Below are 12,647 nucleotides of genomic sequence, written 5' to 3'. Positions count from 1 at the left end.
AAAAATCTCATGACTTTGCAATTAATTGGTCAATAGTTTATGAGTTTACTAATACTACCAATACGTCTATCAAACAGATAGATTCTAATATTATCAAACTACTTGAACCAAATAGTTTTGATTCTGAAATAAAACCTAAACTAGTAAAACTCGAGGATTTATCTATCCCACAAGGATGGTGCCTCGAAGATATTTCGGAAAATACCTTTGAAAAACCAAAGGTTCCCAGTTTAGAATTTTTCTCTTCAAGAAAAAATCTTTATTTTAAAAACCCACATGTCTCAACCAGTTTTAATCTAAACCTAGTTTTTCTACCTACAAATATTTTTATTATAGAAAAGATGATGATATTGAGAGTATATCTAGCAATCAATCTTTTCATACTCCTTACAAAAATTCTTTTTCAAGATTTCATAGTACAACCAGTACAAAAAATCTTCAAAGAGCAAACAATATAAGCCATACAAGTAATGCTCAAATTCCTATATTCGCAAAAGATAATCCATCTCAGCAACATACAAGTTATAATCAATCCTATTATCATTCTGTTAATTCTATTTCGAATTCTAATACTTTTTCTTCTAGAACCCCTAGACATGAAGAAATAAATATGCTACATTTTATAAATAATTTTAAATTATCTGCACCTGACACAGTTTTGTTTTCTAATAAAGATAGATATTATACTTTTGTGAAAGGTAATTTTCAATTTCAGGGCTATAAACCATATAGTCTACACATCTTGCTAGACACTAGAACAACAATCTCAAGTTGTGGCAACAATACTTTACCATTAAACAAATGGCAACCAATGAAGTATCCTATCGTCATAATAGGTATTGATGGTAAGGAAACTACTGTTGGTTATAAAGCAAAAAATGGTCCTGTTTATTTTTAAAATGTTAGATTTATAATACCAAAAATCCTATGTTTTCCTAATATGCATCAAGACATATTGTTATGAAATAATTTTATACATACTTATGTTCCATTTTCTATATCTACAACTCATGTTACTCTAACAATTGATAAACAATCAGTTGATATTCCTTTACTACAAGAACATGAGCATATCTATGACAAAAATTTTCAACCAGAAAGCTTAACAACAGGTATTATTAAAGTAATCAATGAAAAACATTGGTTATATAAGATCTTGCAAGAAAACTTTAGTGAAGAACCATTGAAGTTATAGAAAAGACGTCCACGATATTGTGAGCTGACTCTTCACGACGCAAAAACGATAATAAGAGTAAAGCCCATGATCTATACCAAACAGGATATAGATGAATTTGAGATCCAAATTTCAAAGCTACTAGAAAAAAGCCTGATAGAACCAACTACCAATCCACATTCTAGGCCAGCATTCATGGTAAGAAACCACTCTGAAATCAAACGAGGTAAACCACGTATGGTTATCAACTATAAGAGATTAAATTAAAATCTTGCATATGATGGCTATTTCATTCCTCGTAAGGATGTTTTATTACATTTAGCAAAAAATGCTAGATATTTTTCTAAATTGGATTGCAAGTCAGGTTTTTGGCAAATCATGCTTAAACTTGAATCTAAATTATTAATTGCTTTTAGTGCACTAACAGGTCATTACCGATGGACTGTTATGTCTTTTGGTTTATGCAATGCACCTCAGATATTTCAGCATTGGATAGACATTATATTCAGCAAACATAAACAATTTTGCTGTGTATATATTGATGATATACTTGTTTTTTCTAACACACTTGATGAGCACAACAAACACCTAAATATCATTGCTTAAGAATTTATTTTACATGGTATCATTTTGAGTCACAAAATGGTTGAACTCGAAAAAACCGAAATAGAATTTTTTGGTCTTAATTTATCTGTTAATGGTTTAACATTACAGGATCATATTAGTACAAATATCAAGGAGTTTCCAAAAGAACTGGATAATATCAAGCAACTGCAACAGTTCTTAGGTATAGTTAATTATGGTAGACAGTTTTTCAAAAACCTTTCTAAAAAAGAAAGTCTTTTTGAAAAAATTATGAAAAGATATTGATTTTATCTGGACTCAAGCTGACTCTAAAATTATTAAACAAATCAAATCAAAACTAACCTATGTTCCTAAAGTTTATCTGCCTAAACAAGGTGATTTATTTATATTAAAGGCAAATGCCAGTGAAGAACATTGGGGATGTGTCCTTAAAGCAAAAAATCTTCATCAAAAAGATGAATTGATTTATGACTACAATTCAGGAAAGTTTAAACCAAACGAAATAAATTATATTATTGATAAAAAAGAACTATTAGCCATAAAAAATGATGTACAGAGATTTCATATTTATCTGGTCTCTGAAACCTTCATTATAAGAACTGATAATCAGGCCGTCCAAAACTTCCTAAAAAATAGAAAACTCTCAATCCCAGAAGAATCAGCTAGTATAACTTTCTTTGTCAATATAGTTTTCTTATCGAGTTTATTAACTCTAATAAAAATATTTTAGCTGATTTTTTTAACAGGCCAAATGAATAGAGATAAATTATCTCAAGACTGTTAGGAAGAATGGATAACTATTAAGAAGAAACAACCTAAAAAAGATTCATCTTCTTCATCCTTTTTAACCCCTTCTTCTCCAAGATCTCTTTCTTTCCTTACAACTCCTAAACCAAGATTTGGTTTCTTCAATGATTCTAACCAAGGATTATTTTTCTATCAACCATAAAATTTTAAACCACCCTATATACCCTCTCCTTTGAGAGTTCAACCAGAATTCTCACAGTTTTCCCAATATCCAAACCAATAGACTCCAATGAGCTATTCTGAAATAGTTTCTTCCACATAAAAACTGATGCAAGAAACAAAAGTTTTTAACCAAGAGATCAAAGATTTTTATAATCCTGGACTTTAACCACAACTCTATGATTTGTTGAATTTTGTTTAAAAATCTCATCTCACTCAAAATAAAACTCATTTTTGAAAAGAAATGACCAAGCTAGCAGAATATCTGGCTAAACAAGTTACAGATATTCAAGAATTTAAAAAAGTAGCTATCCAAAGCCTTCTTTCTACTAACTTGAGCAAGATATAAACTTTTTTGCTTTCGAAAAAAATGCATATTCTATCTCAAAAATAAACAATTTCTTGAGACTGTGATTATTTTGAAAATAACAATTCTCCTTGGCTAAACAAGCTTAAGAGAATACTTCTATTTGAAAAAACAGCTCAATTCTTAACCAAAGAACTATTTCAACAAATAAATCTTTCTATTGTTCAAAGTACAGAAAAACTATTAGTCAAAAAATTTCTGAATAATTATTATTCTTTATATATCTTTATTACTACCATTGGGGCTCACATTCCAAAAATTAAATTTCGTTTGAATCATTAACCCTTTGATATAACTAGCATCAAAATTGGAATAGTTGGTCAGATCCTTATACAAAATCTTTCCTTTGATTTGATCAAAGATTTCCTAGCCTTTATTAAACACCACTTTCACAGATCTGTAAAAAGCAGTCACTATTTTTTCTATTTACACTTTACTATTACCAGTCTCCTTGGTAGTTTTCAGAGAGAAAGATTTTTTCAACCTTATCAAATTTAAGAAATTAGAAAAATCCTTTCTAATCCTCTGTTAAACCCAACCACAGAAGCCTTGAAGATTTCAGAAACTCTAAAAACAATAGTTTCAAAATTTTCAAATTCAACTCAATATCAATTCCAATCAGGAATTGAAATGATAGAAAAACCACTCATCTTCTTCAGCTAGCCACCAAAGACAGTTTTTCAAAATGTGTTGCCTGGACAAATGGAAGAAGAATTTTTATTCAAACTTATTATGGTTCATATGAAGCTCCAATGCAAAGTCAACCAGAAGCAGTGAAACTTCTTCAAAAACTTTCTCAGATGGAAGATTTGGACCACTCACAAGAACTGCTCTTCCAACACCAAGAAGGATGAAAGATGTAAAATCAATCCAGATCTAATTCTCCTCACTCTCACCAAACCCTGGATAAACCCTGGATGATGAAGATGGTGTAGAATTGCAAAACCTGGATGATGCCATGGAGGAATAAACAATCCTGATAAATCATGTTCCAAGAAAGACTTAGCCAATGAATAAGCTGATCCAAGCTGCCGACACAAAAAGACAAAGCTATTCAGAGCCAAAGACCAGCTGTACTATAGCAGTTACTGTTCCTGACAAAAGTCTCGGTCCAGCCTAATTTTCTTGGTACGCTCAAGTCACACTCTCTTTGTCTACTCGGCCACGCATCACTCTCGGTCTTTTGTCAAGTAAAGGTAGCGAACGAAGGAGGGAGAAAGGAGAAAAGGGATGGCAAGCAAGTGAATGTGATACCGCCCTTCATCTTGACACTGAATCTTTATCCTAGAAAGAGAAGCTCCCGAGCAGATAAAATTTTATTGTAGCAATAGTAGCAGAAAATCATTTTGGATACTGTTCATTACTTTTACTGTTTATATAAATATCTTCAATGTAATAAGCTATGAGAGGGTCTTCGGTCACTTTCTTCTTATCCCTTCTTATCTCCTTTCTTGACCATCCTCCACTTAAAAACTTTTTTTTATTTTTCTTATTTCCTTTATCTCTTTTATTCTTTTTTTGATGATCCTTTCCGCACAGTTGTAAATATCTTCATTCTTACCTATGACATTACTTTCTGCATACAAAATTATGTTGTCACTTTATATGTGCACACAGATGCACTTGTGCATGCATCCAATTCACTGATACAGAGTTATAATCATTCAGTTTGATTTCCTCTTTCCTTTTGCTTTTTTTTTTTAATTTTACATGATTTTTACAGGTGGATTGTGTTTCTAAGATGAGATTGAGCAAGTCTTTAAAATAAATACAGATTTTGATAGTGTCCAAAGTCAAACTTTGATGTTATAAACAAAATTAAATATATATATAATCTAAGAAAATAACCATATTATAATGACAGCTATATTATTTACATGTTATTTATATATCATTAATTCAAGTTCAAAATCAAAATCTATGGAAGAAAACAGTTGCCCACATAGAGCTTCACATCCCCAATTTCGGTGAAATGAAAGAATTTATGATAGAGAGAACAAGAGATGCTTCAAATTGCTTTCTCTATCTACCATCTAACAAGATAGATGTAAATGACAATCAAGTGAACTCAGCCAGAAAAAACAAAATTCGTTTTCAAATTTCCTTTAATCATACTAGTATGAAATAGAGTTAATATTTAATTAAGCACTCTTAATAAGAGAGGCAAGAAACGAAAAGCAAAGAAGCAGAATTGGAAACTGAAATGCCAGATCAATTAATCTTATAACTTAAAATGATAGGGAGAAACAGTCAATGCTCTAAACACACCTTCTTGAGGGAAGAAAGTCTCCAAGAGCAAAAACCAAACCAAAGACCACAACAGCTACTCCTACTCCAATCTGTCAGGAAAAAAAAAAAAAGAAGGAATTTGAATCAATAATGAAAATACTGCTCAAGATCAAACTTTTTTTGGATAACCATGCTTTTCTGTATATAACTTCATACCCTAGCACCAAGCCCAATTGTTTTATTCTCTGATTCAACAGGTGCATCATAGTCAATTGCTCCAAATTCTTTTTGTTCCTCTGCCTTTTTCTGTTCGAGTGCAGCCCTGAGTAGCATGCAAGAAGAATAGTCGTCACCAAAGAAATTCAAGTATGAAGCATAAACAAGAAGAAATCATCTGAACAGCGGTCACCACACACATGTTTAAAATGACAATAAGAAATTATCAATAAGACTGCAATCACAATTCCCAAAGAAACTTATCAATATCCAAGAGAGAGTTCTCAAGGTTATGAAGGGTCAAAGATGAATACAATTGTCTGGATCTAAACAGCATCCAGAAACTTTTGGTGACTGTAAATAGACCAACCAGTATTGAGCATCCAAGTATCAAATATGACATAACCAAATTGATATAAAAGTTAAAGTAGTATAGCTTATAATATGCCTGGTTATGCTGTGCAGTTGGTGCATAACAGAAATGATCTTAGTCTTTAAAGAATTACATGAACATAACAGTCAACACATTAACAGAAAGCAGTACCTTAGTAATTACTATCAGCAACCTAATTGGATGGACATCAGTAACAACAGATTATATTTTAATGTGAAGATATTTCTAGCATGTATTAATCACATGAGAAAAATGTAACACAAATGCACCTTCTAATTGCTTCCAGCCGTTCCTCAAAGCCAATATCCAAGGAACTGCTGTTAGATTTTCCATCAAATTGAACACTTAAACCAGGTGCCCCTGCATGAAAAAATCACATTTTGGTGAATAACCTAACAGATTTATAAAAATAGAACAAAATTTAGACCAATTCTACTTAAAACTGAAGGCAATGCCATGAAAATGGGGCATAGAAACTTAGGAATTGTTTGGTAAAGTTGTTATTTCCTCTTATGTTATATTATATGTTCAATTTTTAAGGACATAAAGCAGGTTTTTTTGTAAAAAGTTGTTGCAGAATTTTAACAACAAGAAACAAAAGAGCCAAAGGCCAAGTGCTGAGATGCCTCCACTTAGAGGAAGTTACTGTGGCTCCCACTCCTAGGGGATATATTCCCCTTTTGCCAAACCCCCCACTCCTTGCACACAGACACAAACCCCCTCATTTAATATTTCTCCAATTCATGGGATAATTAGACAACAAAGCAGACAAAAGATATACAACAGTCAACCTAACAACTCAGAACAAAACGGCAAAGAAAACCAGATTACAAAAGTTTGAAAAAAAAAAAAAAAGAAAACGAAAAGAGTGGAAGGGGGGGAGTTCCCTACAGAAGAGATCCCTCATGTTGAGTAAAAAACTCAAGGCTGCAGTTTTCCTTTTTCTTTTATCTTTTTTAACTTATATAATATCTAAGGTAGAGTTGGCAGAGCTAGGACAGTTAAAGAGGGTAAACTTGCTGGAACACTTTCCTCACTATTCTCATCATAACTGTTGTACTCTTTCTAAATCTTTATAAATCCTTCTCAACAATACAATCATCCATATCTTCTTTTTTTCCTAGGGGGGACTATTTTTACAGGATGATGCTGTACACATCCATGAAAATGATATGACTTTACTGACTAAAAGTGAGACTGCAAGACACAAATGAGTTTATAATAACTTAGTTAATGTCAGTATCATGATTTCTATAGTAGTTGAAAGTCATATGGTGGCTGATGTCATTTACTAAGCTTATTTCTTATACATTTTAGAAGACCTTATCTAAGTTGGAAACAGTTATTACATTCCTATGTTATTTTTTATACATCAAGAAGATCAAACTGCATGCTATCACCCTTTAGAGAGAACAACTGAAATCCATGCCCTTTTCCTGTGCATTTTATGATGCATTTCTCTCTCAAATGAGGTAAATGAGGTCATCATCAAACAAAACTTAACATTTGTATCAACCCATAAATTGTAAGATACATAATATGATTAATAGAACAAGTGTTGTAAGGTACAAGCCTACAGCTTGGTGACTTACGGTGCATGTAAACAACATGGAAATAGAAATCTAACATACCAAGTGTTGCCACATTAGCAATAAGTCAAATAAAAAAAATATATTCTTAGAAAAGATAAATATCTTACTTACGTGCAGGTGAAGGACCATATTGTTTACTAGTTGATTTCCTGCACAAAGCAGTAGTATCAATTACAATAACTGAAACATAATCAAATTAATCATCTAGGACAAGTCAAAACTTTAACAACTAAACATAATCAAATTATTCATGACCACGTGTTTAAAGAAAAGGAAAAAGGAAAATAAGAAAGAGAGACAGAAAGAAAAAGAATTAGATAGAGAACTATCAATCATTGATCAATAACAAATGCATCAGGCATTGACATATAATCAAGGGAAAGAATGAAATAAAAAAGCATTCATAGTCATTGCACCACTGTTTTGGTGAGTATTTTCAAAAATAGAATTAAAAAATCAACAAGGTTCACCATTGACCATCAAATAGCATTTTTTGAGATACCTTTGTTGTGATTTCATACCCTTCTCCTCCCTTGATGTACTGGCCTTGTTTGCCTGAGTTTTTAGAGGCCAAATCAATGTTAAGGGGAACTAAACTTGAAGCAAAAGAAGAAAAAAAAAAAAAGAGTAAGAATTTTACCTTTCTGTTGGACTTTTTGGAACCAAAACCCCGATTAGGGTTAGAATCAGAGCATTGTATTTGAAAGAAAAGGAACCTCGAACTCGATGTTGCTGCCGCTGCTGCAATTAACGTTGTAGTTTTGAAGTTTTTACTCTTTTAAGTAATCAAAGTTCTTAATAAAGCTCAGTTCTGGAAAGAATTAACATGAAATTAACTCGAATTTATCATCCAAAGGATCTTTGTTCGATTGATTCTAAGAAATGGACTAACGTTATTACCGCTACACCGTTTTCCGTCCTTATAACATGAAACAACCCTAGACTGGCAGAGACTTCAATCCACAATTTCAGCCCCAAAAACACAACCAATTTAGTCAAATTCAGCCTCAATTAAGAATTGAAGCACAAGTGACTGAAGGTAAGCAAGTAATTCGAAACTCAAGTTACCTTGTTTGTCGAATGGGACTGGAGTCTGTGGCCAGAGGCTGGGTGAAGAGCGATGGAATTGGGATGAGCCGATGAGAGGCAGAGGTCCAGGGGATGAGGCCATGAGGGTAAGACCAGAAATTTAGGGAAGACAGAGGAAGAGTGAAGGATGAAGATGCGATGTGAGGTAATTGGGCGGGAAATGGAAATTTGGGAAGTTGAGATCAGAGGCAGACTGGCAAAGACTGCTGCTGGTGGGGAGAGGCGAGAGGGAAATCGCGAATGGATTGTGGAAATTGAGGAAGGAAGGAATGAGTGAACGGTGAACGGCGCGAAGATGCGGGATGGGGTGGGGTTGGGTGGATTTAGTCAGTTTTTCTTTTTCTTTTTTTTGTTTAAGGAATCTATACTAATATCTGTATCTATGAGTTTTTTTCTTAACATAAGATAAAGAGATGGACTATCTGCACTTCAATTTTTTCTTAATACACCTTAACAAATTTATAAAAAACAGGAACGAATGTACATAAAAAAACAGGAACGAATGTACATAGACGGCAGTGGGGCAGCTGCTCCCATTGAGTCCTAAATTTTTTTAAGTTTATTAAAAAAAAATTTTCAAAAGTTTTGAAAGTTTAAAATTTTATCCCTACTAAAAATATTTTTATGAAATTTGCTCTACTAAATTAAGATCCATACAATAAAATATTTTATTGTTTGTCTAGTAATTAAGCATTGATCACAATTTTGTTATAATATATATTTATATATATATATATATATGTGTCTATATAAGTTTGTAAAAAAAATTACTTTTAGAGAATTTAAAATTATTAAATTTCAAATTTTTTTAATAATTTATTTAGATTGATGTGAGATGATTTTATAAAAATAACAAAACTTAAATTTTATACTATTTAAATGGTTTTAACCACTTATTTAATAAAAAAAATTAACATATAAAATGTAAAGTAATAAAAATTTTAAAAAATCATTTAGATTTATATTTATATTTTTCTTTTCATTGTATTTAAGAAAAGAGATATTTTTATTCTCCAAATTATAATAAATAAGAAACAAAATAAGTTTGTTTATTTGAATTAATTGATATAATTAGACATATTAAAAGTGAAAATAAAACTAGATATATGTTAATTTTATATTATTCCTTCACATATTATATCTATTTTTAAGAATCTTATAAATAAAATTTTATTAAATTAATATATGTGTTTCTATATTAAAAGTTGATTTATTTAAACAGTATTTCGACTATATTCGTTAAGAATCATATAGTTAATTTTAGTTATACAACAATTATTTTTATAACAAAAAAAATTTTTTGTGTACAGAAAATATGTTACACATCTTGATTTTATTTATAATTTTTTATATTAATTTGCATTTCAATAAAAAAAATTTAAATTAATTTAAAATATTTACCCCCACTAACTATATATCCTGAAATTGTCCTTGATCATAAATTTAATCTTTAATAAAAAATTTTAAATATCGATTAGTCAATTATCTTTTTATTTTCTTCCTAAAAACATGCATTTTTTCTTATTCTTTTTGTTTTTTTTTTCTTGATCTTTCTTTTCTTTTTCCTTTTTTTCTCTTTTTTTCCCTTTTAAAAATGTACTTGCTATTTTCTTCTCTTCTTCTTCCCAACAAAAAATCAATTTGTTATCAAAATTCACAATCAGAATTTTTGAAAATTTATTTCTGAAAACCTTTAAGAACTTTCAAAATTTTATTTTTGAAAGTTTTGAATCGCACCCAAATATTTCAACACGAAATCTTATGAAACTTAATACGAAATTAAATGAAAAAGCATAAAAAACAAACGATTTATATATGATTTTATGCTTTTTAACTTTAAATTTATGAAATTTCATTTGAATTTGATTTGATTGAGCTTAAAATTGGTTAGGAAAAAAGAGAAGATAGGTTGTGAAAGAAAGGGATATGGATTTTTGGGTTTTCGGTAAATTTGTATTTTTAGTGTAAAGTATGTTGAGTAAAAAATAAAGTGTAAAAAATATGAAAGTGCGTTAAGTAATTGTTAAGGTGCAAATAATCCTCCTCTAAGATAAATTAAAATTTTTATTTCAAAATAACAATAGTTTCATTTTTTTTTTCTTAAAAAGAGTATTCAAGCCATGTCATTATTCATATAGAGAAATTTTACCTGGTTTGCATCTAAGTTTTTTCTTATTTTACTCTTAGTTTTCTGTTCTTATTTGATATTTTCTCTTACATACAACTTATATTTAATTTTTATAGGATTCATAAAAAACGTAAACCTTTTCATTTCAATTTTTTTCTTTTTAAATGTTCTTTTATTACCAATTTCCCTCTTTTGTTTTTTTTTTCTTGAAAATATGATGAAATTTAGAGTAAAAATCAAAAGAAAGACTAAATAACTTATATAGATCCACTTTGTTCATACCAAATTTAAATTGGATATCAATAACTTAAAATCACAAATTCAAAGTTGATTAGAAGCAAAGGCTGGAGTTGTTCTTTAGCAATTGTGCTCTGACACTCAAGTTAACAAGTTGGAATACGAGAGCCAAACATAAGGTCCTTACCAAACAAGGATGGAAATTAGTAAATACAAAATCTCACTAATGAATAAGCCACTTTTAAGCAAATAAATGGAAAAATGGATCTTAATTTTCAATATTGCCAATTACAGAACAACCGAGTGCTTTCATATAGTGATAGCCAATAAATACAAAAGCAACAAAAAATTATATCTTTATTAATTTTATGTTTTAGTTTCCAAGCAAAGGCTAATTTTTAATTACTAGCAAAACATTATGTTCCAGCTATATGAACATGAAGGGGAAGGAGGGTTTACCATCCTTATTATTCTTCTTATTCTTATTAATTATTATTTTTTAAAATAGAAGGCATATTTTCAATAAAGTACCTTTTTTTGGAAAAAAAAATAAAGAAACCCAAAATTCATGGTCCATAGGCCCAGACAATGTGACTATAAAAGTACTCTACACTACTTAGAAGAAAATCTAACATCGTAATTATGCTCACTTTACTTATACTCAATATTAAGCAGCAAAAAACCCATTTATGATTGTCTCTAAAGAAAAAAAAGATCCAAAACCTAAAAAGTTGGGAAAATAATTACATGGATTAAAAGATTCAAAAATAATAAAAAAAGACTCACCTGTTATACTGAAAATTAATATTTAATCATAAAATATTTTCAAAATCTTAAATTACTGAGTCAACAAATCCAATGGTTAAGCAACAAAGTTGGGAAGGTTGTAATAGAACTTAACCATTAGATTGAAAATTTTTCATCCTTCCCCCTTTCCATCATTCCTGTCAAGCAAAGCCTTAAACTAAAATATTCAAACTTCTTATCACAAAATTGAACCAAGATGTTATTAGGTCTCCAATTAACTAACTGCCTCACTGTCCAACTAGAGATCTTCTATAAAAGTGCAAAACGTTGCAGAAAAGACATTTAGAAGCTAATGGTTAGCCAAAAATATACTAAAATTTTTAATTTTGTTTCATTTTGGCATACCGAAAAACTAAACAGCAACACCAATAACAATACTAATTCAACTCAAATTATAATAATTTCAATTCATCATTAATGAATCATGATATTTTTCCCATTTCTTTTTTCTGCTTTCTTCCCATTTTTTTTACAAATGTGAATTATAATTACGATAACAAAGATGAAAATTAGTAAAAGCAAAAAAGCTAATCCTAGTAAACACAACCACTAAATTTTCAATTTTCTCAGGTTCCAAACAATTTTCATTCTCGAAATTTCATCAACATAACGAAAAAAAATGAAGGAACCTCCTCAAGTACATAAGGTCCAAAGCTAAACACTAAATTCAAAATATTGCATGATTTCATACTCAAAAAGGAAAAAATTAGTTAGATCTATAAGAACAAATATTTTAAAACTTTTACACATACTGTTTTCAATGGCCACAGCGAAATCGAGTAATCACCATTAACGAAAAAAAAAAAGGCTAAAAAGCTTTAAAGTTTTTTTTTTCTCTATCTTTGCTATCTTTTTTCAATTAT

At 30.0% G+C, this 12,647-nt stretch overlaps 1 protein-coding gene across 1 annotated transcript in view; it reads right to left on the bottom strand.

The window, feature by feature from the left end:
* Positions 1-8,794, bottom strand: part of LOC111278887 (Tetratricopeptide repeat (TPR)-like superfamily protein) — a gene marked incomplete at its 5' end in the record, with an annotated part of 38,349 nt that extends 29,555 nt beyond the window's left edge. Inside the window, 8 exons of the mRNA XM_089765157.1 lie at positions 5,361-5,431; positions 5,538-5,643; positions 6,201-6,291; positions 7,635-7,672; positions 8,026-8,078; positions 8,164-8,264; positions 8,424-8,476; positions 8,592-8,794. Coding sequence (XP_089621283.1) covers positions 5,361-5,431; positions 5,538-5,643; positions 6,201-6,291; positions 7,635-7,672; positions 8,026-8,078; positions 8,164-8,264; positions 8,424-8,476; positions 8,592-8,794 — 716 coding nt within the window. The remainder of the gene's footprint in view (positions 1-5,360; positions 5,432-5,537; positions 5,644-6,200; positions 6,292-7,634; positions 7,673-8,025; positions 8,079-8,163; positions 8,265-8,423; positions 8,477-8,591) is intronic.
* Positions 8,795-12,647: the final 3,853 nt, after the last annotated feature.

This window comes from Durio zibethinus, chromosome 8 (genome assembly GCF_047325235.1).
Source record: "Durio zibethinus cultivar Kanyao isolate XHJ-2024 chromosome 8, ASM4732523v1, whole genome shotgun sequence".
NCBI classification, from domain to species: Eukaryota; Viridiplantae; Streptophyta; class Magnoliopsida; order Malvales; family Malvaceae; genus Durio; species Durio zibethinus.
This window is presented reverse-complemented; position numbering and strand designations above follow the sequence as displayed.